Source organism: Cervus elaphus, chromosome 15 (assembly GCF_910594005.1).
Source record: "Cervus elaphus chromosome 15, mCerEla1.1, whole genome shotgun sequence".
NCBI classification, from domain to species: Eukaryota; Metazoa; Chordata; class Mammalia; order Artiodactyla; family Cervidae; genus Cervus; species Cervus elaphus.
The window spans coordinates 28204974-28229157 of NC_057829.1; the positions used below are offsets into that span (position 1 = coordinate 28204974).

At 35.1% G+C, this 24184-nt stretch overlaps 1 protein-coding gene across 5 annotated transcripts in view; it reads right to left on the bottom strand.

Moving 5' to 3' along the window:
- Window positions 1-24184, bottom strand: part of MICU1 (mitochondrial calcium uptake 1) — a 214504-nt gene that overhangs the window by 137830 nt on the left and 52490 nt on the right. For 3 of the 5 annotated variants that reach the window (XM_043926756.1, XM_043926754.1, XM_043926755.1), the window contains exons 5-6: window positions 21552-21595; window positions 9322-9333 (exon numbers count right to left, since the gene is read on the bottom strand). In XM_043926756.1, coding sequence (XP_043782691.1) covers window positions 9322-9333; window positions 21552-21595 — 56 coding nt within the window. The remainder of the gene's footprint in view (window positions 1-9321; window positions 9334-21551; window positions 21596-24184) is intronic. The other 2 variants (XM_043926758.1, XM_043926757.1) reach the window with 1 other exon arrangement.

The window sequence follows — 24184 nt, forward strand, 5'->3', positions numbered from 1 at the left end:
ATTCACAAATCTAACATACAATTCAATGAGTTCTATAAATACATATGACTAACCCAGGTACATACTATATTTGGGTTGTAGGACATTTCCACCATGCCTGATATTTCCTTTATGCCCCTCCACAGTTAATTCTCACCATATTTTTGCACCATAGATTAGTTTTGCCTATTATACTTTTGCCTACAAATGGTATCATCAACATGTATGCTTCAGTGTGCAGCTTCTATGGTTCAGCATAATGCTGGGCAGATTCATCCACACTCTATTACCAGTAACTCATTAATTTTCATTGCAGAGTAGTATAATAACTCATCAACAAAACAAAAATAATCTATGTAATTTGTTTTGTGTATTAATTTTATTGTGCATCTAATATTAAAGCACACAGTAATATCAGAATTTATTCATTCCTTTATTGATTAAACACTTAGGCATGTTTCAGATTTTGGCTATTTTGACTTTCCTCCAAGTTGTAACTCTTTTAGTTGCTATTTTACTTGGAAGTAAAGTTGAGTATGAGTTCTAGTTGCAACACATCTTTGTCAACATTTATGTTGCCACTTTCTTTAATTTAGCCATTTTAGTGGTTCTCTCATCAAGATTTTATTGAGCATTTCTCTGATGACTAATGTTTTATGCACTTTATGCACTCAGTTTATTGGCAATTAATATATCTTTTATATTGGCAATATAATATATTGGCAATTAATAATAGGAAGTATCTGTTCAAGTCTTCTGCCCATTTTTAATTGGGTTGTTTGTCTTTTTATTACTGATCATGGTATGTTCTGGATATGAGACTTTTTTCAGGGTCTCCAAAATGACCCCAATGTTTCTTGCCTTCTGGTATCCATGTCCTTATGTAGATCTAGTCTCTTCCCACATTGAATCAGGGCTGGTCTCTGTAACTAACAGAATACAGTTCAAGTGATAATGTATGACTTCTGATGCTAATGCATAAAAGGCACCTTGCTCTCCTGGAGGGAAGCCAGCTGTCATCAGAATAGAACAGTCAAGAAGCGGGCTTATGGAGAGCCTACAGAGAGAGGATCTGAGGCCTCTCAGTAACAGTACTATTTTATTAACCATTTGAGTGAGCTACATTAGAAATGAATCTTACACCTTTGGTCAAGCTAGATGACTAAGGTCCTAGCCAACACCTTATTGCAACTTAATGGAAAACCCTGAGCCAAAATCATGTAGGCAAACTGCTCCCTAATTTCTTATTCACAGAAAACATGAGATATAAGAAATAATAATTGTCTTAAGCCACTAAGGTTTGGATTTATTACTGGGTAACAGATAATAAATACAATCAAATATGTACTAAAAGTACATTCTATTAGTCTGTGGCTTATAATTTCTATTTTGTATCAACAATCAGAAGTTTTTAACCTTCATGAAATCTAATTTCTCAATTTTTCCCTTATGGTTATTGCATTTTGTATGCTACCTAATAAATTTCTGCCTATCTCCATTTCATAAAAATATTCTCCTGTTGTTTTTTTTTTAGAAGCCTTATAGTTTTAGATTTTATACTTAGGTCTACGATCCATTCCAAAAGAATTTTGTGTATAGTGAAGTAAGGTGGTAAGGTTTATTTTTTAAAATAAGGATATATAGTTGTTCCTAAGCCATTTGCTGAAAACACCTTCCTTTCTCCATTTAATTATTTTGGTACCTTTGTTAAAAATCAATTTACATATAAGTGTGCATCCACTCTTCTTTAATAGCTTCTGACTTGAGCAGCCTATTTTCTTTTGAAGGTCTTTTGATTACTAGCAAAGCATATGATTGTTTTCCAAAATATAAATAATGTAGATTGAGAGACTCTGCATGAGATGCATTTAGGGTTATAGTTTAGGTCTAATCACCTCCACCATTCAGTTCAGTTCAGTAGCTCAGTTGTGTCTGACTCTTTGCGACCCCATGAACCGCAGCACGCCAGGCCTCCCTGTCCATCACCAACTCCCGGAGTCCACGCAAACCCATGTCCATTGAGTTGGTGATGCCATCCAACCATCTCGTCCTGTCTTCCCCTTCTCCTCCTGCCCTCAATCTTTCCCAGCATCAGGGTCTTTTCAAATGAGTCAGCTCTTTGCATCAGGTGGCCAAAGTACTGGAGTTTCAGCTTCAACATCAGACCTTCCAATGAACACCCAGGATAGGGCAATTATAAAATTTGCACAGATAATAAAGATGTCAGTGAACAGACCTTAAATTGTATACTGATTGAGAATTACTATCAGAACATATCTCCATAGGGGCAATTTTACACTGACACTTTACAATGCTAGTTTAGTTAGTGTGATTTTCTCCTAGAGAAAAGCCCTCTAAACAAGAAAATATTTGTTTGCAGGGCTATATACAAGACTTCTGCTGTACTGAGTACAGCTATAGGGACCAGGAGAGGTCAAAAGAAGGTCAAATTGCTCTACATAATAAAAAGTTGAAGAAGACATCTGGGAGAGGAAATATAAAAGCAAAAAGGACTCTTGAAAGGTGAGCCAAAAAGGATAAGGAGATGTGACCAGAGAGGAACAGAAAGTATCAAAGTCAGGAAAAGAGAGAAAAGAAAGCAGGTGAGCACATATGGGCACACATGTGTTTGAGAAAGAACACAGAATACATATTTTGTAGTAGCTCTTTAAAGCCAAGAAACAAAGACGTTTAAAGAGGACTTTTAAATTAGTCATGCTTTGTGATGTGCCCTGTGCAACAGTCTTCCATCTCTCTAGTAAAGGTCTACACTGTTTTCCCATATTTCTGGAGTTGGGGTGGGGGCAGGAGAGAGGGAATGAAGCTACATTATGTTTTCTGAGGCATCCACATACCAAAGAGTAGTTAGGTACATTTATGATTATACAACTATCTATTAACTCTTAAGAACTTATAAGTGAGTTTTCAAGAATCCAAAACTCAGACAATTCTTATAAAATTCATAACATATATTAATCACAAACACCAGAACTATCATAACACCATCATAACTGATCCATCAAATTAGTTAGGAGGAGAATCAAATAAATATGTCAAGATTTGGAAAGAAGTGGGAGTTAGCAGAAAATCAATTTTTAGACTATTCTGTGTTGCATGAATGTTTCTTAGCTGATCTTTTCAAATCAAATGCCCAATTCTACCATAAAATGATACCCTCAAGTCAAACAACAAAGCCAGAGGAGAATCTGTGAAAATATATATATTTGAGTTTAATAATGAAAAAATCTTTAAAAGCACCAAAGTATGGTGAAAATGGAAAATCAAGATTTAAAGGATAGTGGAAGGAAGGTTTTTGGTCATTTTTTCTTATTTCTAAAGTCTTCTCAATGTTTCATTTTGCAAATTGAGAATGTCAAGTAAACTGTTCCTTCGCTTAATCCTTTGGATAAAGTTTTATCTTTGACTACATTTTAACTCACTTTTGTTCGAAGCAAATACCATTTATACACTTAAGGAGGCACAGAGCAAGTAAAACATAGTCTTCCTTAGCAGACTGATAGTAATGCTAATTTTCTCTCACTGTCTCAGAGATGGTTATTTATATTTTTTGTTACTAATGAACATTTAGTATTAATATGCATTTTTACTAGGAAAACCTATCATAATGATTTATACTTAATTCAATATAAGTTATAAATTCAATATACATAATGAACATAACAAGACAAACTAAAAGGAAGATATCTATATAAAAGTTAAAAGAAATAGAATATATTCCAATTCTATTGTAAGACCTTACAATGAGATTAAGCAACATATTAACATATCATTCAGTAAAAAAATTTATAGAAACTTATTTCATATTAAAGTTCCTGGGATTAAGATTCTAGCAACTACTTCAGTGTATATGCTGACAATTAAACAGAATTGGGTATTTTAAAAAGAAGCAGTACTTGCAGATACCTTACAAAGCACTGTACTATTTTATACATCTTAGAAGCTGCATATCAAACACTACTCCAATCACCTGAATCTCTGAAAGCAGAATGCAGGTAAACTGATCACAACAGAATTTCTATTCAAGTTACTGACAAATGTTATTCCCCTTTTGGAGAACAAAACTATGCAAAATATTTCAAAGCAGTGGGCTCACTGACTTAGAAATTTAACTGTTTCACTATTCATTTACATGACCCAGTCTTAGATCTTGTATGTTTTAAAATTTAAAACACAGCAGTAGATTCAATTTCACTAGAACATTCAAATTACTGACCTCAAGTACAAAGAAATTAATAACCTCATAGGAGTCCTGCTATTGATCTCAACTGAACCATAATCTAAATCTTGAGTAAACTTAGAACAAATCAGCAATTACATGTGTACTATACTTCTCAGTTAGTCTAAAACCTCAAATTGTTTCACCAGGATGGCTTTATGCCAAAAGATTCACACTCTGGTTTCTGACCCATCACAAAAACTTATAAAGTATCTGGTTAAAATTGCAGGAGACCATCGGGAGACCTGGGACTGGGATTTCCAGACATGATTCAAACAAACTTGTTAATACTCACTGTGCTCAAACTCAGTGAGTATTATAATAGGTTTGAACAAAATAAGGCCAACAATTTTGCCTTCTAGGGCTCAACTAGATAAAGCCAAAGAAAAAAAAATAGTATCTAGGAGCTTAACCTCAATTATTTATTCTAGTTAAGATCTACTTTTCAAGTTCTATAAAGTAAACTTTTTTCTGTTGAATAGAAGTTGATGGGCTATGCCAGCAAAATAGATGCTGACACATCATCCAAAACTTCAAAACATCTCTGGTATATAGAAAATCTGATAAAGAACACAGCTTTCCTATTTAAATTAAGATGTCATCTTTTATGAGATGGAAATAACTGGATTGTTTTAATACTAACATTTCTCTATGTTGCTGAAATACATTTCAAAGCCTGCCCAAGTCCATCAAGAAGTACTTGAGGTTGTATTTCAGAAACAAAGATAATAATATGATTCTTCCAAAAGATGCAATTTTTGCATATCATTTCCAAGTGATAACAGTATTTCTACCTAAGGCTGGGTTAAGGCCAGGAAAGAAGGATGTTAGAAAGAAAGAGAAAAATCAGCAATTTCCTCATGCAATTAATGCTCACTCTTCATTGTTTAGTTGGTGCATAGATAGGTGCCAAAGCCTTTTAAGATATCAATCTTAAACAATCACACTATTCTCAATCAAACAGAAAACGTTGCACAGTTAAAATACATGTTATTCTTCTTTTATCTCATACCTGAACTTGCAGAAAGAAAGAATTTGGGGATATGTCAGATGAAAATTAAATTGAGATGTTTCTAATTTATAGCTCATGATTTCTTCTATTCCTAACTCTGTTTCCAAACTTTTCAAAGGTATTATTGAATTTGAGGCAACAAACACAAATTACTGTGCAACAAACTACAGAACGTGAATGCTTAAGATCCTGGAAACTTCACTATTGCAGAAAGCCATTCTCTTTTCAGTCCCAATTCTAGCCACTTTAGCTCTAAGAACAACTCCAAACTCCTAGAATACAAATGCTTTCCTACTTCATTAACTAGATGGCTAGAGAGAATAAGGATAATAAATGAGGATGCTTTAAAAAAAAAAAACAGTGGCAGAAGATTTGATTAAAGCAATGATAAAATTCAAAAGTGTAATGCAATAGAATCCATTTCAAAGAAATGATATAACTTTATTGAAATTATCTATTTCAGTTCTTAGTAGTTGATGAGGTGTTATCAAAACCCTAGATATGGAAAATCGTCAACTGTATTAGTTTCTACCACATTATGCCTGCACACTTGCTTCAAGGCAGCTCTGGGTGGGAGAATCTATATTTTGTCATTATTGATTATCTGTTATCCAAATCTAAGAATTTAATTTTGAATGTTGGCCACTCAAATCAATCAGTGCTGAAAAGAACTGTCCTGAGCTCAGCAGCAATACTGGTTTCAGTCACATGGGTTAGAAAAGGCTTCCCTATCACTTTGTGGAAAAACAACTTGACATACAAATTTTGAACAGTAAGTCAATAGTGTTGCACCTTCTCCTATTTGGAAAATCACTTTCAAGAAAAAATACACCATAGGAAAAAAGGAAAAGAGTTTCACTCTGAGGATCACTGTTCATACCCTTGATTTACACTGTTCTAGAAACTACCCATTTCCCAGGAAATCCTTTAGATGAAGAACTTTTAAATCATTTCAAAGTCAAACAGTTTTAGGTATTCCTTGAACACCACCAATGATTAAAAAGACATACTAAAAATTATAGTTTGCATGTTCTATGTGTGCATGCTTAGTCCCTCAGCCGTATCTGACTCTTTGTGATGCCATGGACTGTAGCCCACCAGGCTCCTCTGTCCATGGCATTCTCCAGACAACAATAATGGAGTAGGTTGCCATTCTCTTCTCCAGGGAATCTTCCCAACACAGGGATCGAACCTGTATCTCCAGCATAGCAGGTGGATTCTTTACCCTCTGAGCCATTGAGGAAGTCCATTCTATGCTAGGTATTGTGTTAAACACTTGTATTATCTCTTTTAAGTTCTTACTGCAATTCTATGAGATAGGTGATACTATTACCTGCACTTAACAGACAGAAAACTGAGGGTTAGAGAAGTAAGAAGCCCAAGGTGACAATGCTATAAAGTGGCAGGACAGGTCATGATCTGACTCCAGAACCCATGCACAAACCATTGTATGTTGTATTATATCAAATGCACAAAAATACATCAGGTGTCTACATGGTGGTGTAGTTGTTAAGTCATGTCCGACTCTTGCAACCCCATGGACTGTAGTCTGCTAGGCTCCTCTGTCCATGGGATTCTCCAGGCAAGAATACTGGAGTGGGTTGCCATTTCCTTCTCTAGGGGGATCTACCCGACTCAGGGATTGAACCTGGGTCTCTTGCATTGCTTGCACATTCTTTATCAACTGAGCTATGAGGGAAGCCCAACTATTTGCAATTTCTAAAACTGATAATGCAGATCAAATACTGTTGGAACAAAACAGTTATTGTAAAATACTAATCTTGAGGTTTAGCTTGTATTAGCTTATTTATCTTGAAGGTGAAAATCTAGTTAATGATGTAGGTGCACATCATATTTTTATGCCTTGATTTGTTCAAACACATATTTTAATAATTTACAAAATAAGTATCACTAAAAGAATGTAATGATTCTCTATAATCTTAACTAGTAGATGTTAGATTGATTTATAATTGGAGAAGCTTTTTAAGTTTAGAATTTTTTTTTAAAAATGCACCATGGCAAAGATAAATATGCAAACCAAGAACTATCCTCTGCAATCAAAGGTCGTCAATACATATGAGTTGAGAAATAATCTTTAGCCATCGTTAGAAGAAATAAAATATTTTGAGTGACTTTCATAGAAATCTATTTGTGTAACTTTCAAACATGCTAGCATGTTTGTGCTAAAATGATTTTTAAAATTAAGTTAGTTTGGAACAAAGTCCTTTCAGATTGAAGTGAATTTCAAATTTTGTTTCATGATGGAAATGCTAAACAAAAAGGCATTGAAAATGTAATGGTTAGTCATGTTTATGCTTTCAAATCAACAATGATAAATCAAATGGGTTCACAGTTAATCCCAAATTCAAACACAACAAAATCTAAAATAAAAATGTATTTAAAGACATCTTAATAGAAGTCTTAATATTTGGGGTAACCATGTAAACTATAGCCTCCTTGGGAGCACTTAATGATTATATTATTGTTTCTTTGTTCAAGATGAATAACCAAGGACATGGGTTAAATCAACAGACTTCAGCAGTGGTGGAACTCAGGGACTGGAAAGAGACATTACAGTCACTTCCTACAGAAATATAAACTGACACCATTCATTAGCTGCATCTGAAGAATAGCACTCATACTGTACTACCAGAAAAAAAAAAGAACAAAATGATTCCAGCCTTTCCACAGGCAACAGGAACTTAGCATGCAAAGGACAAATCCCTGTAAGGAAGCAAGCAAGAAAGCCCTCTCCTATAAAGTAACTGCTCCTTGATCTTTGGAAGCTTAAACAATTTTTACTAGTGTCACCAAAATGAGTGGTGTTTATAGAACCCACCGTAAGTAAACAATTCCCCCACTACCTATTCTAAGAAAAAGAGCTTACTATTTTTAATACAAAAAGCTTATTAATAAGAATTTTTAGCTGCTTCCTACAAACTGTCCTGCCATAAATAAGAGAACTGGAAGCGGCTTTCCTCAATCGCAGGTGTTAACATCTCATTTGATTTATGCTCCTTAGTACTTTGCATGATGGTTGAGCCATAGCTATTCTAAAACAAAATCTCTGGACTTAAGAAACACTGATAATGAGGTTATCAATCAATTATTTTGATATAATAATTTAAGTATTTGTTGATTTGTTTCAGAATGTAGTTAAAGGAAAATTAAGATAATCTACAGAACCACTAACAGGATGACTGGTTTGGGGGTTTGGTAAGGAAACTACAACAAATATATACCATTTTAAGAACAAGGAAGCACAGGGAAAATGTTGTATAAAAATAAAGAACACCCTGTAATCTTCACCAATTGATTATTTTAAGCCAAAAGATGTTCTAATTAAGTTTATTTTATATTTTTATTAAGAAATGCAAGAGTAATGTTTTTAGTGAATATTTTTGAATACATTTTAATAGTTTATAAACTATAAGAGGTCTAAACCTTCAAAGATCAATCTGAAAAGTACTTCTTAGGTGTGTCCTTGAAATTCCCCTCTGTCAGACTACAAGTCTATATATTCTTTTTCATCATTTTCTCCATGTATTTGCTGCTTTTCCAAGTTAAAGCTGTTGTTTAGCTCAAAAAAGCAAAATAATGAAGTGTTTCTAAATGCTTCATCTGTTTACTCTTAAGTCATTTTACTGAGTTAAGTACAACTAAGTAACTGCTTATCTGTATTTATTACTTAAGAAATTTCAAAAGAAAAGAAAAGTACTAATTTTTCACTTGGAGTTACTGCTGTCTCACCATCCCTGTTACAGTTCAGCCAGGAACACGGCTTCCCTACTAAGACAATTTAAATGACCCAACTGAGTATCGACTATACAATGTTTAAAACAGCTTAACTTTTGTGTGATACATAATGTTAAAACTTCCTTTTAAATTATGCTAGGTTCTATATTCTCAAGGACTTGTGAAGTGTTTGACCTGTCATTAGAGATAAAGTACGTTAATTTAAAGTGACAGGAACTGAATCGTTCTAAAGGGAGCAGGGAAAGGCCATGAGCATGCACTGAACCTTTATCCTTGCAGCATCACTATGGGTTTTGAAACATTAATTAATTTAAAGCACATGCTGCTGAGTCGGTACCTGCCAGAAATCCTGATCAGAAGATGAGAAAAAGAAAAAAATTGACATTGTTTGATTATATGAACAAAAACTCCTAAATTAAATATACATCTATCACAAACTATTATAACATATAAAGGACCAAATGAGATTTGTAATAAAAGGACTGAAAATCCGTAAACAGGAAATGAGAAATACATAGAAATATTTTATATATTATCTAGTAGGTACAGTAGGACAAAACAAAACAAAAACCTAAGTAATTCAATTTCTAACCTTCCCCTAAAAAACATACAATTTCAAAAAAACTTCACAACGCTATAAAAAGAGAATACAAGAATAATTACTTAATTTATTAAAGAAAAGGGAAAGCAAATATTTAACTTTTTTTCATAGATAGTCAAGCCATTTCTTTAATTAAGGTTTCCTTTAAGGGTATCTCATTTTAATTTAATATTATTTTTTAACTTCATGGCAAATTTGTTGCTGTACTAACAATATTTACCATATAGACAACCAACTCAGCTGAGTTCAGAGGATTAGTAGCTACTCTAAGGAAGAGTTCAGTAAAGATGAGTTTCCGACCTTAGAAACAGGTCTCTCGCAAACTATATTGCCAAAATAAAGGACTATTCACATTAGCAACAAAAAGCTAATCATGAAGTCCTGGAATGAAGGCCTGCATTGATGAAAAGAGTTAAAGTTAGCTGGGTATCACTCAAAAATATCTTCAAATATCAAATGGCTTTAAAGATTCTTTTTTTTTTTTTTAAACAAATAAACTTCACTGGCTGTTAAATAAAAGTTGACCTGAACTTATTATACTTCTCAAACCAAGCTTAGTTCCTGACTAAAAAATATATGCTATCAGCAATTTACAAGCCTAAGGCTAAGACTGATGTGACAGAGGCCCAAAGACCTTGACAGTACTGGGGGAGATGAGTCACTGTGACCACAGAACAGTCCAGATATGAGAAATCAAACCAGAGGTCTCTCTCCAGTTTATAGATCAGCCATTTAATCACTGACAGCTACTCATTACAGAGATAGCACAGAGAGATTTTTATAGGATCTAACTGGGAAGAAAAGAACAATGGATAGAGCAATTATGAAGACAGTATGCATTTCATACAAATGAAGAAAGAAGATAACACACACAACAGCAGCTAACTCCTTTCGTAAACTGAGTAAAGGGCTCCAAGTAATGCAAAATAGCTATAATCTGTAGAGCCAGATGCTTTGCCTTTTGTCCTATTTTTATAGTTACAGATGATAATTGATACTCAGAGGTTAAGTAGTCTCTTGCCCAAAGTTGTATGTGGCAGAATTCATATATGAATACAGGATTGTCTATACCCCAAACCACATTAATCACATCCCATGCTTTTACACACTAATAAATATAATAATCCATAATTGTGTATTTTTCAAATTCAGTTCAGCATATCTACAATATCTACTAATCATTTACACGTAGCTATCAAATACTGAGATGCTCAAATTAGACATCCCTTGTAAAATATTTTAGACACCAAAACCAGATTTTCTGAGGGCTGTAGTATGTACAAAGAACTAAAATTGTTAATTTGTAAGAAGAGAGAAAAGTGAGAAAATATTTTTAAAAATTATTTTAAAAACTTCAGATGGGAAAGAAAGAAGATAAAAAAATCTGAGACTAAAAATAGAAAAGTACAACAGGTGTCAAAGGATTTTCTGAAATGCTGAACCAGTACTTGATTTCATTTTGGTAATGTAATTACATTGTAAACTTTTGCTTATCTATCTGAAGGCTATAGAGTAGCTCCAATCAAATGATGCAACATTTAACACAAAACCAATCAATATTTGAAAGACTAAATAGTTCAGTTTCTAACAGGAATATTATTTTCTCAATAGAAAGTAATCTTCATTTTAACAGGATCCAATTTTCAAAATATAGATAAAAGTCTTCACTTTAAGAGTGATGGTTTCGATCAAAAAAGAAAAAGTAACAAAAAGACACAGCATTTTTCAAAGTGCCAACTGATATTCATGGCATTTGAGAAAACAATGGAGCGAATAACAGTGAAGTTGAAATTCTTCTAAATTCAGGTATTGAAATTTGTGTATCTCTTGTTTTCTTTCTTTAAAATGAAACTCTGGTTTTTCAGGCTAACATAGGCTTCTAATCCAAGAATAAAAAATTAACACTCTTCAACAAAGTGAAACACCAAGTTCTTTTTTGCACAAATAACACTGTTAATAAAATAAAAGAAATATTTGACAAGAGAAATTTCTATGTACAAATAGATATTATAGGTCAAATAGATCAATAGGTTAGATACATGAAAGGAGATAGATAATAGCACAGTGCTTAAGACAGTGAACTCAGGAGCCAGAATTCCAATTTGGACTCTTGGCTCCACCAATTACCAACTGTATGATCTTAGGTTAAAAAAAAAAAAAAGGCTAAGTTACTTAACTTCTATGTTTTTTGTATCTTATTTGTAAAATGATGAAAACAGAAAGCTATCTGAAAGAGTGGTTGTGTGCATTAGAATTATTATGTATAGACACTTGGAACAGTGCTTGGTAGATTAATAAATACTCAAAAACTTCAACTATTGTTCTTTTTCATATTATTAGTAGTACTGATAGTAATAGTTCCCTCAAGAGACAAACAGAGTCAAGCATTTTTCATTTAGAAATTTTACTTTCAACTAAAAAACAAACCACTGACAACCAATGAATGAATGTGTTAATGGAATTTTTTTTAAGGGCTAAATTATCATCCCTAAAATAATATGTAATTATGAAATATTTGTGGAGAACTTCAGGCTTCAAAGAATTGAAATACTTTATGTATCCTCTTGGAATTTTTAGGACAAATACAAATATGGATAAAAAAAAATATGAAGCAGAAACAATAAAATTCTGTCTACATATTCTTCTTTATCAATGCACGTGTGCTAAGTCGCTTCAACTGTGTCCAACTTGTTGTGACCTGATGGACTATATATGCCCTGTCAGGCTTCTCTGTCCATGAGATTCTCCAGGCAAGAATACTGGAGTGTGTTGCCATGGCCTTCTCCAGGGAATCTTTGCAACCCAGGGACTGAACCGCTGTCTCATTATGTCTCCTGCATTGACACGAACTGGGAAACCCTATTTATCTATAGAAGGACCTGATTAAATATATCAATTCACCAGGAATTTAGAACTGACTGGTTTTGAATCTGTGAAAAGCAAAAGAAAAGAGGGGAGGAAGTGTATAATTAACAAAGTAGAAATCATAAGAAAATCAATCCTGCTATTAAAACTTAAGCAAAATTAATGCAATCAAATAAATATGAACAGTCACCAAATTCTTCAGTTCAGTTCAGTCACTCAGTCGTGTCCAACTCTTTGCAACCCCATGGACTGCAGCACACCAGGCTTCCCTGTCCATCACCAACTCCCGGAGCCTGCTCAAACTCATGTCCATTGAGTCAGTGATGCCATCCAACCATCTCATCCTCTGTTGGCCCCTTCCTCCCGACCTTCAATCTTTCCCAGCATCAGGGTCTTTTCAAATGAGTCAATTCTTTGCATCAGGTGGACAAAGTATTGGAGTTTCAGCTTCAGCATCACTCCTTCCAATGATTATTCAGGACTGATTTCCTTTAGGATAGACTGGTTGCATATTTGTGCAGTTCAAGGGACACTCAAGAGTCTTCTCCAACACCACAGTTCAAAAGCATCAATTCTTCGGTGCTCAGCTTTCTTTATAGTCCAACTCTCACATCCATACATGACTACTGGAAAAACCATAGCTTTGACTAGATGGACCTTAGTTCGCAAAGTAATGTACCTGGTATTTAACACGCTGTCTAGGTTAATCACAGCTTTCCTTCCAAGGAAAGGAAGGAAATCTTTTAATTTCACGGCTGCAGTCACCATCTGAAGTGATTTGGGAGCCCCAAAAAATAGTCTCTCACTGATTCCTTTGTTTCCCCATCTATTTGCCATGAAGTGATAGGACCAGATACCATGATCTTAGTTTTCTGAATGTTGAGCTTTAAGCCAACTTCTTCACTCTCCTCTTTCACTTTCATCAAGAGGTTCTTTAGTTCTTATTCGCTTTCTGCCATAAGGGTGGTGTCATCTGCATGTCTGAGATTATTGATATTTCACCCAGCAATCTTGATTCAACCTTGTGCTTTATCCACCCCACCATTTTGTATGATATACTCTGCATGTAAGTTAAATAAGTAGGGTGACAATATGCACCCTTACCGTACTCCTTTCCTGATTTGAAACCAGTCTGTTGTTCCATATCCAGTTTTAACTGTTGCTTCTTGACCTGCATACAGATTTCTCAGGAGGCCGGTCAGATGGTATGGTATTCCCATCACTTTAAGAGTTTTCCACAGTTTATCGTGATCCACACAGCCAAGGACTTTGGTATGGTCAATAAAGCAGATTCAGTTCAGTTCAGTCGCTCAGTCTTGTCCGACTACTTGCAATCCCATGGACTGCAGCACAACAGGCCTCTCTGTCTACTGCCAACTCCAAGAGTTTACTCAAACTCATGTTCATTGAGTCAATGATGCCATCCAGCCATCTCATCTTCTCTTGTCCCCTTCTCCTCCTGCCTTCAATCTTTTCCAGCATCAGGGTCTTTTCAAATGAGTCAGTTCTTTGCATCAGGTGGACAAAGTATTGGAGTTTCAGCTTCAGCATCAGTCCTTCCAATGAATATTCAGGACTGATTTCCTTTAGGATGGACTGGTTGGATCTCCTTGCAGTCCAAGGGACTTTCAAGAGTCTTCTCCAACACCACAGTTCAAAAGCATCAATTATTTGTCGCTCAGCTTTCTTTAAAGTCCAACTCTTACACCCATACACGACTACTGGAAAAACCATAGCTTTGACTACAGTGACCTTTGTTGGCAAAGTAATGAATGTCTCTGCTTTTTAATACGCTGAAGTAGATGATTTTCTGGAACTCTTTCGCTTTTTCAACGATCCAACAGATGTCAGTAATTTGATCTCTGGTTCCTCTGCCTTTTCTAAAATCAGCTTGAACATCTGAAAGTTCACAGTTCACATACTATTGAAGCCTGGCTTGGAGAACTTTGAGCATTACTTTGCTAGTGTGTGAGACGACGCAATTGTGTGGTAGTTTGAACATTCTTTGGCATTGCCCTTCTTTGGGATTGGAATGAAAACTGACCTTTTTCAGTTCTGTGGCTACTGCTGAATTTTCCAAATTTCCTGGCAAACTGAGTGCAGCACTTTCACAGCATCATCTTCTAGGATTTGAAATAGCTCAACTGGAATTCCATCTCCTCCACTAGCTTTTTTCGTAGTGATGCTTCCTAAGGCCCACTTGACTTCGCATTCCAGTATGTCTGGCTCTAGGTGACTGATCACACCATCGTGATTATCAGGGTCATGAAGATCTTTTCTGTATAGTTCTTCTGTGTATTCTTGCCATCTCTTCATAATATCTTCAGCTTCTGCTAGGTCCATACCATTTCACTCCTTTATTGTGCCCATCTTTTTGCATGAAATGTTCCCTTGGTATCTATAATTTTCTTGAAGAGATCGCTAGTCTTTCCCATTCTGTTGTTTTCCTCTATTTCTTTGCATTGATCACTGAGGAAGGCTTTCTTATCTCTCCTGCTGTTCTTTGGAACTCTGCATTAAAATGGGTATATCTTTCCTTTTCTCCTTTGCCTTTCACTTCTCTTCTTTTCATAGCTATTTGTAAGGCCTCCTCAGACAACCATTTTGCCTTTTTGGATTTCTTTTTCTTGGGGATGGTGTTGATCACTACCTCCCATACAATGTCACAAACTACTTTCCATAGTTCTTCCAGTTCTTCATAGTTCTTTCCATAATCCCTTCTTCTGAAGGGATTATCAGATCTAATCCCTTGAATCTGTTTGCCACTTCCACTGTGTAATCATAAGGGATTTGATTTAGGTCACACCTGAATGGTCTAGTGGTTTTCCCTACTTTCTTCAATTTATGTCAGAATTTGGCAAAAAGGAGTTCATAATTTGAGCCACAGTCAGTTCCCGGTCTTGTTTTTGCTGACTCTAGACAGCTTCTCCATCTTTGGCTGCAAAGAATATAATCAATCTGATTTTGGTATTGACCGTCTGGTGATGTCCATGTATAGAATCTTCCCTTGTGTTGTTGGAAGAGGGTGTTTGCTATGACCAGTGCATTCTCTTGGCAAAACTCTGTTAGCCGTTGCCCTGCTTCGTTTTGTACTCCAAGGCCAAATTTGCCTGGTACTCCAGGTATCTCTTGACTTGCTACTTTTGCATTCCCGTCCCCTATAATGAAAAGGACATCTTTCTTGGGTGTTAGTTCTAGAAGGTCTTATAGGTCTGCATAGAACCTTTCAACTTCAGCTTCTTCAGCATTACTGGTTGAGGCACAGACTTGGATTACTGTGACAATGAATGGTTTGCCTTGGAAATGAACAGAGATCATTCTGTCGCTTTGGAGACTGCATCCAAGAACTGCATTTCAGACTCTTTTATTGACTATGATGGCTACTCCATTTCTTCTAGGGGATTCTTGCCCACGGTAGTAGATATAATGGTCATCTGAGTGAAATTCACCCATTCCAGTCCATTTTACTTCACTGATTCCTAAAATATCGATGTTTACTCTTGCTATCTCCTGTTTGACCACTTCCAATTTGCCTTGATTCATGGACCTAACATTGCAGGTTCCTATGCAACACTGATCTTTACAGCATTGTAGTTTACTTCCATCACCAGTCACATCTACAACTGAGTGTTGTTTTTGCTTTGGCTCCATCTCTTCATTCTTTCTGGAGTTATTTCTCCACCGATCTTCAGTAGCATACTGGGCACCTACCGACCTGGGGAGTTCATCTTTCAGTGTCCTATCTTTTTGCCTTTTCATACTGTTCACAGGGTTCTCAAGACAATACTGAAGTGGTTTGCCATTTCCTTCTCCAGGGGACCACCAAATTCTATACCATGACAATTTCAGTCCCCTTTCTAACTATCATCGTTGATCTGCCATACACTTTACTCTTATAAGATAGGAAATCTCTTACATAACTTACTATATGCATCAAGGAGTAATACTATACTTGACCTTATTGGCAGACTCATATTTTATCTGTGATATGAATAATCACAACTCAAAGCATTCAGACCATTACAGTACAGAAAAAAAAATGTGCCCACGCTCCACTTGGGGAAACAAGACTTTTCCCTAAAAGGAATGGAATTTTAAACTTTAACAATATTTTTAAAAAGAACTTTTACCTACATAAGTAATTAAAAGCATTTGGTTATATTAAAGCTTTGACTTTTAACTACAGTCCTATCTTTTTTTTTCTTGCAAATCATCTTTTTTATTATAAACACTGTAACTGGTATTTTCTTTTCTAGACTTTGTACTTTCCTCTCTTTCACCTCAATGTGGAAAATGTTTCAATTTGATTTAAAATGTTTTTTCCATGTAAACAAATATTCTTGTCAGCATCATAAAGGAGATGGCAATAAAACACATGTTAATTCTTTCTCCAAATTAGGAGAGATTCTAAGGGGACTGTAATTACAAATACTGAAAAGACTCATTCCAGAGGCATGATTTTTGAAAAGTTCAGGGAGAGGTTAGGGGAAAAGGAAACTTGATAGAAAAGAAAGAGTAAAAAAATCTATTTTCTAAAAAAGAAATATATTTTGGAATGATAATGATGGATGACTAGTTTCAATGGGCAATTCATCATTACTTAAAATAGAGCATTAACTACTTCAAAGAGAGCATGAACTTTGACTACTTCAACGCTCTGGAATACTGCTGTTCTTTGAAGAAATAATTTTACCTAGACAATGCAGTTTTCTACTGTAACTTGGAAAAAAACCCCAAAAAAACTCATGGTAGGGTTTGATATAAAGAAAATTGTCTATTACAGACAGTGAGAACAGAAAATACAAAACATAATTTCTAACTTGTGCTATGCTAAGGAAAAAAGGAGAAGTAAGAGGAACAGGAAAATGAAGGGTTTCAGGACAGCAATTACATAAACAAATATTTGACAACTATGTAAAATAAAGGCTCTATTTAGAAGGGTGCTTTGTCTTATAGACCAATTATTGGATGATAAAAAGTTAAACTCAGGAAAAAGTACAGCTTTCATTAAAGAAATAATTCATGAAATAATGGCATTAACAAATCATAACAAGAATGTATAGACACTGTGGGGAAAGAATGCATTTTTTAAAAAATCTATGATATATTTCACTAAAAGAAAAGCCAGACCATATTTTGTGTTACCATCTGTATACTAGTGCCAACACTCTAATTATAATGATTTTCAAATATCCTCAAATAGAAAATCTGAACTCTTTAAGTGTTGAGGTTTTTAAATAGTCTGAATATTTTTTAAAATATCATTTACCTACAAAATATATTCTTTTAAAAAATTATTTCTTTATTCTTTTCTTTTTTGGCTGTGCTGGGTGTTTGTTGCTTTGTGCAGGCTTTCTCTAGTTGCAGTGAGCAGGGGCTGCTCCCTAATTGTGGTGCACCTGCCTCTTGTTGTGGCTTGTCTTATTGTGGAGCACCCGCCTAGCTGCTCCGAGGCATATGGGATCCTCCCAGATCAGGGAATGAACCTGTGTCCCCAGAACTGGCAGGTGGATTCTTACCCACTGCGCCACCAGGGAAATCCCTACAAAATATATTCTTAAAACAAAAGGCCGTTGACTGTAGTTTCTTTATGCAAGGCCTGTGTTAGCAGATACTTTTGAAATGCATAAATGCTGCAAGTTCCAATAATAATGTATTGCATGACTTTTCTACAAAGGAAATTGCTAATCATCCTTAGAGTAAGGGTACGCTAAGCATCCTTAGCATACATTAACATAAGGTAGTGATGAGCTCTGGAAAAAAGATCTTCCCCCCAAAATTCAAAAGCTGCTTAATCAAACTCAATGTCACCAACTACCAGTTGAAACAGCAATGTTTCATTTACTTCTTGAAAATTTTTTAGTCAAAAAGAAGAAAAGATGAGAAGTAAGGGATAACTGCAATTACTTGTCAATATCATCGGGCCCTTCTTTTCTACTTTGCTGGAGTCTGTATGAAATTCAAGTACAAATGAGAAAACACTCCAGGAAAATGATGCTACTTCTACATTTCTTCTTGCTCTTCTTGACCAAAAACACGGAAGCACAATTCAACAAGAAGGCAATAAAATCAGACAGTTTCTAAGTGGTCAAATGACAGACTTAACTAAATGGTGTGCTGAATGTTAAAACAACTGAGAAATAAAGAGGATGAGAACAAATATTTCTCTAAGCAATTTATAACTAGTTCATCTTTCAAGTTAAAAAAAGGAGAGAGGGAGAAAGAAAATTATCTGTTTAAAAATCAAAATAAGTTCGAAAAAAAAATCAAAATAAGTTTGAAAGGAAACTCCTCAAGTGTTTTCTTAGTAGTAACTTCTACTAAGTTTCTAACCATCATGCATGAAATTTACTATAATTACCACATACATCTGTTTTTTCAACAGGAAATTATCTTAGGAGTTATGCACTCTGGAAACTGCTACTCAACAACTGAGATTTTCTGATTGGGAGAACAAGAGTCACGAAGATCCAAAGGAAAAGAATTAAGATCAACACTTGAAGAAGCATTGACTCTTATAATTATTGAGAGAAGAACTTCATACACTGCAAAAATCCCTGAAAAAACTACTAATTAAGCACTGAATGAAATTTGCACTCTTCATTATTTAAGATTTAAAAACAGTATAGAAACTACTTTGTTAGACTTCATATGAAACAAAGACAATTCATAAAGACATAAACTAGACATGAACTAAATTTAAGTATCCCATTTAGGAAGCACAACCTTCACTCCTTAAAATAAAACCTTAATAATATATTTGATAGAATACAGGACTTAAATGAAGAAACTAGCAAAGGAATTAAACATGCATATCATTATGTGGATGAAAGGGGAATTTGTGCACTTTTTCTGGGGAACAGGCTAGCTGGCTGAGGGTCACTGGCTCAATTTTATATCTCCTTATGTCAGCATCCCATTCTTTTATTGTCTTTCAGAATCTGTTCCCCTGGATGAAGTCAACTTTTATACACCTGACTTTCATATAAATCATATTTTCAAACATTATAACATTGATATCCTTAAATCTTGCCTTTCCTACTCTGATTTCAGATTTTGTGCTTCAGTGCATAAACATTCTCAACTATAATCTGTTAAGACTGCCTTCCAAACATAGAAGCACTGCCATTTCTGCCTACACAGCAAGAGGAGTACACAAATACTTTAAATTATTTTTAAAATTTATTTGTCTTTTATTGAAGGATAATTGCTTTACAGAAGTTTGCTGTTTTCTGTCAAACCTCAACATGAATCTGCTGTATGGCTCAGGAAACTCAAATACTTTATATTTTTACTGCATTTTACTCTTGCTATTTTATAAAGATGAGTGGAAACTGAAAAAAAATGCAAACAACACAAATGATAAGAAATGTAGAGGTCATAAATTTAAATCAATTGAAACAAAAGTGGAGCTCATCAGTCAACCTAAAAGTTGCAAATTACTAGCATCAAGTTGACAAGTACTGGCCAAAACAGGAAAAAGTAAAGAGCATATATAAAACATGAGTTACTATTAGAGGTTCTATATTTGGGAAATCTCTAGGAATGGAAATTCCCCTTTTAACATGTAAAGTCGCTGTTGTACTTGCACATATATCCAACTTCTTTACATGTTTTCAGGTTTACAAAAAAGGACTGAATTCTCGTGTTACTCTGGATTCCTTCAGTAGCCAAAAAAAAAACCCAACAAGTGATCTATAAAATTGATTTTGTTGTAAGATATTAGTGACATCTGAGTTATACCTCCAAGGAATATGCAATTGACTAGTTGATTTATTTCCCAGGTCAGTCAAACATTTTATTGGTTGCTTCCTATGTGCCAAGCATACTCTGGACTCTGAGTGACATAAAGATAGATAGACAGAAAAAAAAAAAAAAAAAAGATAGATAGACAGGGGCCTCACCTTCCAGAGACTCTGAAATCAGACCCTGACACCAGTGTCTGCAGTAACCCTTTATATGGACAGTAGAGACACCAAGGATCAGAAAGAAGATGGGGTTGGCCCAAAGCAAACCTAGAACTCTGAATCTGGGTCTCCTAGCATCTAAATGCCCTTTCTTTTTTATCATTCTTTTAGAACATGTGATTTTAAAAAGAGGATATCCACAGATGGAGGCAATGTGCCACCTGAAGAGAAAAAGTAAATTTTAGGCTGGAAGCCTTGGCTGAGCTCTCTCAACTTTTAAAGCAGCCACTCATTCTTTCCACTTGTGCAAGAATCTGAGCACTTATATCTTCACCTTACCAATACATGTAGTTTTACATAAGGATGCAGGATTGACACATTCCTGCAACATCAGCTTCTGTTAACCCTGACTTCTACCCATCTAGAGCCTAGTTTGTAATCCTGCCTTTTCCAGCCACTTCATGATTTTCCTTCTGACTTCCTTCTTGTTAAGCTTTGTAAAGCCATCCCTGGCTCGATCTTCCTGCTGTGCTTTCTTCCTTCTCTTTAAAATAGAGCTTTTACTTTTCTCTCTGACTCTGTGTAATATTTTCTTTTTCTTTTTGGAGAATTCAGCCTGAAAGGGAAAAACATGTTTAACTGACTGTTTTGAGATAATAAAATTGAAAGTTTCATTTTCTATACTTAATGATTTATTATATGATTTATTCAGGCATAAAATAAATTGAAAGTAAGTATAATGTAAATTTTTTTTATGCATATTGGGGTGCTCTTCTAATTGTTTTAAAACTACTAATAAGGACTTCTGCAATTTTCTTGTTTGGGTTATGATTATATACTATCAAAGTGTAAGGAAAGTCAAATCAAATAGGTGTTTTTATAAGAACCATAAATATAATATTGGGGAGTTGTTAACCTTTATAATGGCTTCTAAATTAAAATTCAAATGTCAAAACACACTCAATTAGCCCTCATTATACACAGCAGACAACCCAGCAATATTACTTTATATGCAAAAACACAGAAGAACCTTGTGCTTGATTTTTTCTGTAGAACCATTTGAAGGCACTTATGCCAAAGTAAGCACCAAACTTTTTCAATAAGATAAACAGGTATTCAGAAATTTCTCACAAATAACTTTAGAGGAACTTTAATAAACAACAGGATATACATGTTGTGTCATAGTTCACTCACCTTTCCATCAAAGCGTTTTATTGTATATTGATCCAGACCCAAGTCTGTAAAACAGAAAAAAATAATGCTTAGTCATTGATTAAAACTCGGGTGAAATACATGAAATACTAGCTCTCAGTTTTGTTTCCAATCCCATTCAGATGGTTTAGCCACAGCATTATTTGAACAGAAATGAAAAATCTGTCCCACTTTCAGACTCAAAGTGTTGGAACTAAAAAATACCAATCCTTTATTTTATATATGAGAATATGAAACTCTTACAGATAAAAAGGGTTCATCTGCAGACCTATTCATGTGCAAACCTATTCAACAGTAAAGCCAAACTAGAACCCTGGACGCTTCCCAGGATGATACTTTTTCATTACATCAAAATGATATATTACCTCTAACTAAGGTGAGGGGATATTAGTTTTATCTGAAAGCATAATCATTTTTTGTATAAAGAGAGATGAGTTTAATACCAGGGGACATTTTGCAACACACCTAAACAAATTCAAATCGGCCATCTTAATATGACCTTTTAGTTCAGTTCAGTTAGTCAGTTCAGTTGCTCAATCGAGTCCGACTCTTTGCGACCCAGTGAATCGCAGCATACCAGGCCTCCCTGTCCATCACCAACTCCCGGAGTTTACTCAAACTCATGTCCATTGAGTCGGTGATGCCATCCAGCCATCTCATCCTCTGTCGTCCCCTTCTCCTCCTGCCCCCAATCCCTCCCAGCATCAGGGTTGTTTCCAATGAATCAACTCCTCACATGAGGTGGCTAAAGTATTGGAGTTTCAGCTTCAGCATCAGTCCTTCCAATGAACACCCAGGACTGATCTCCTTTAGGATGGACTGGTTGGATTTCCTTGCAGTCCAAGGGACTCTCAAGAGTCTTCTCCAACACCACAGTCCAAAAGCATTAATTCTTGGGTGCTCAGCTTTCTTCACAGTCCAACTCTCACATCCATACATGACCACTGGAAAAACCATAGCCTTGACTAGATGGACCTTTGTTGGCAAAGTAGTGTCTCTGCTTTTTAATATGCTATCTAGGTTGGTCATAACTTTCCTTCCAAGGAGTAAGTGTCTTTTAATTTCATGGCTGCAATCACCATCTGCAGTGATTTTGGAGCCCAAAAAAATAAAGTCTGACACTGTTTCCATTGTTTCCCCATCTATTTCCCATGAAGTGATGGGACCAGATGCCCTTTTAAAGGTGGGCTAAACTATAAATTTAGCCTTGGGAATTCCTAGCATTGTGAAATACTAAGCACCAAGAAAGATAAAAGGAAATATATTAAGTGTTCTTGAGGGCTGGGATTTTCTGTTTTTGATGATTGTGTTATCCTAGTATTTGGAATAGTGCTTGATCACTAAATACTTAAAAACAACAACAACAACTCAAAACTGAATGAGTAAGATACAATCCTTGCCTTGAAGAGTCACAATTTTGTAAGAAAGACATAAGCAATAATATTGCAAGGAAAGATACAATGAATTCAGTAAGAGGATGCTGTGGGAATTTTTAGAGTGGAGAAATCAGTTCCCAATTATACTTATTTTTCTGGCATAACTACTCAGTTGTTTTCTTTCAGTTCTCACTTTCTTCATGCCAGTTCAGGCCCTTATTTCATTATGCTTACAGTAATACAATGATCAGAATATCACTGCTCCCAAAGGAAGCTTTTTGCATTTCTGCTTCTATACATTTGGTTACACACGCTCATCTAAAATGTGCTTCACCTTCTAGAAGCCTATCCATAATAAAATGAACTACTGACTGCAAAAGAAGGAAATAAGTCAGAAAAAAAGAAAATTTAAAAACAAATCTAATTTGAAACTTCACATGTACTCAAGAAAATATCAGTTATAAAGGCAGAACATGCCTCTATGATAAAAAAAATAGAGAACAAGAAAGAGTTGTAGACAATTAAAACTAGCAAGAAGAGATAAGAAAGCTTTCCTAAGTGAACAGTGCAAAGAAATAGACGGAAACAATAGAATGGGAAAGAATAGACATCTCTTCAAGAAAATTAGAGATACCAATGGAACATTTCATGAAGAGATGGGCACAATAAAGGACAGAAACAGTATGAACCTAACAGAAGCCGAAAAAATTAAGAAGAGGTGGCAAGAATACACAGAAGAGCTATATAGAAAAGATCTTCATGACCCTGATAACCACGATGGTGTGATTACTCACCTAGAGCCAGCCATACTGGAGTGCGAAGTCAAGTGGGCCTTAATTGCATCACTACGAACAAAGCTAGCGGAAGTAACGGAATTCCAGCTGAACTATTTCAAAGCCTAGAAGATGATGCTGTGAAAGTGCTGCCCTCAGTATGCCAGCAAATTTGGAAAACTCAGCAGTGACCACAGGACTGGAGAAGATCAGTTTTCATTCCAATTCCAAAAAAAGGCAATGCCAAAGAATATATTCAAACTACCACACCACTGCATTCATTTCACATGTTAGCAAGGTCATGCTCAAAATCCTTCAACCTAGGCTTCAACAGTATATGAACTGAGAACTTCCAGATGTATAAGCTGGATTTAGAAAAGGCAGAGGAACCAGAGATCAAATTGCCAACATCCACTGGATCATTGAAAAAGCAAGAAAATTCAGAAAAACATCTACTTCTGCTTCA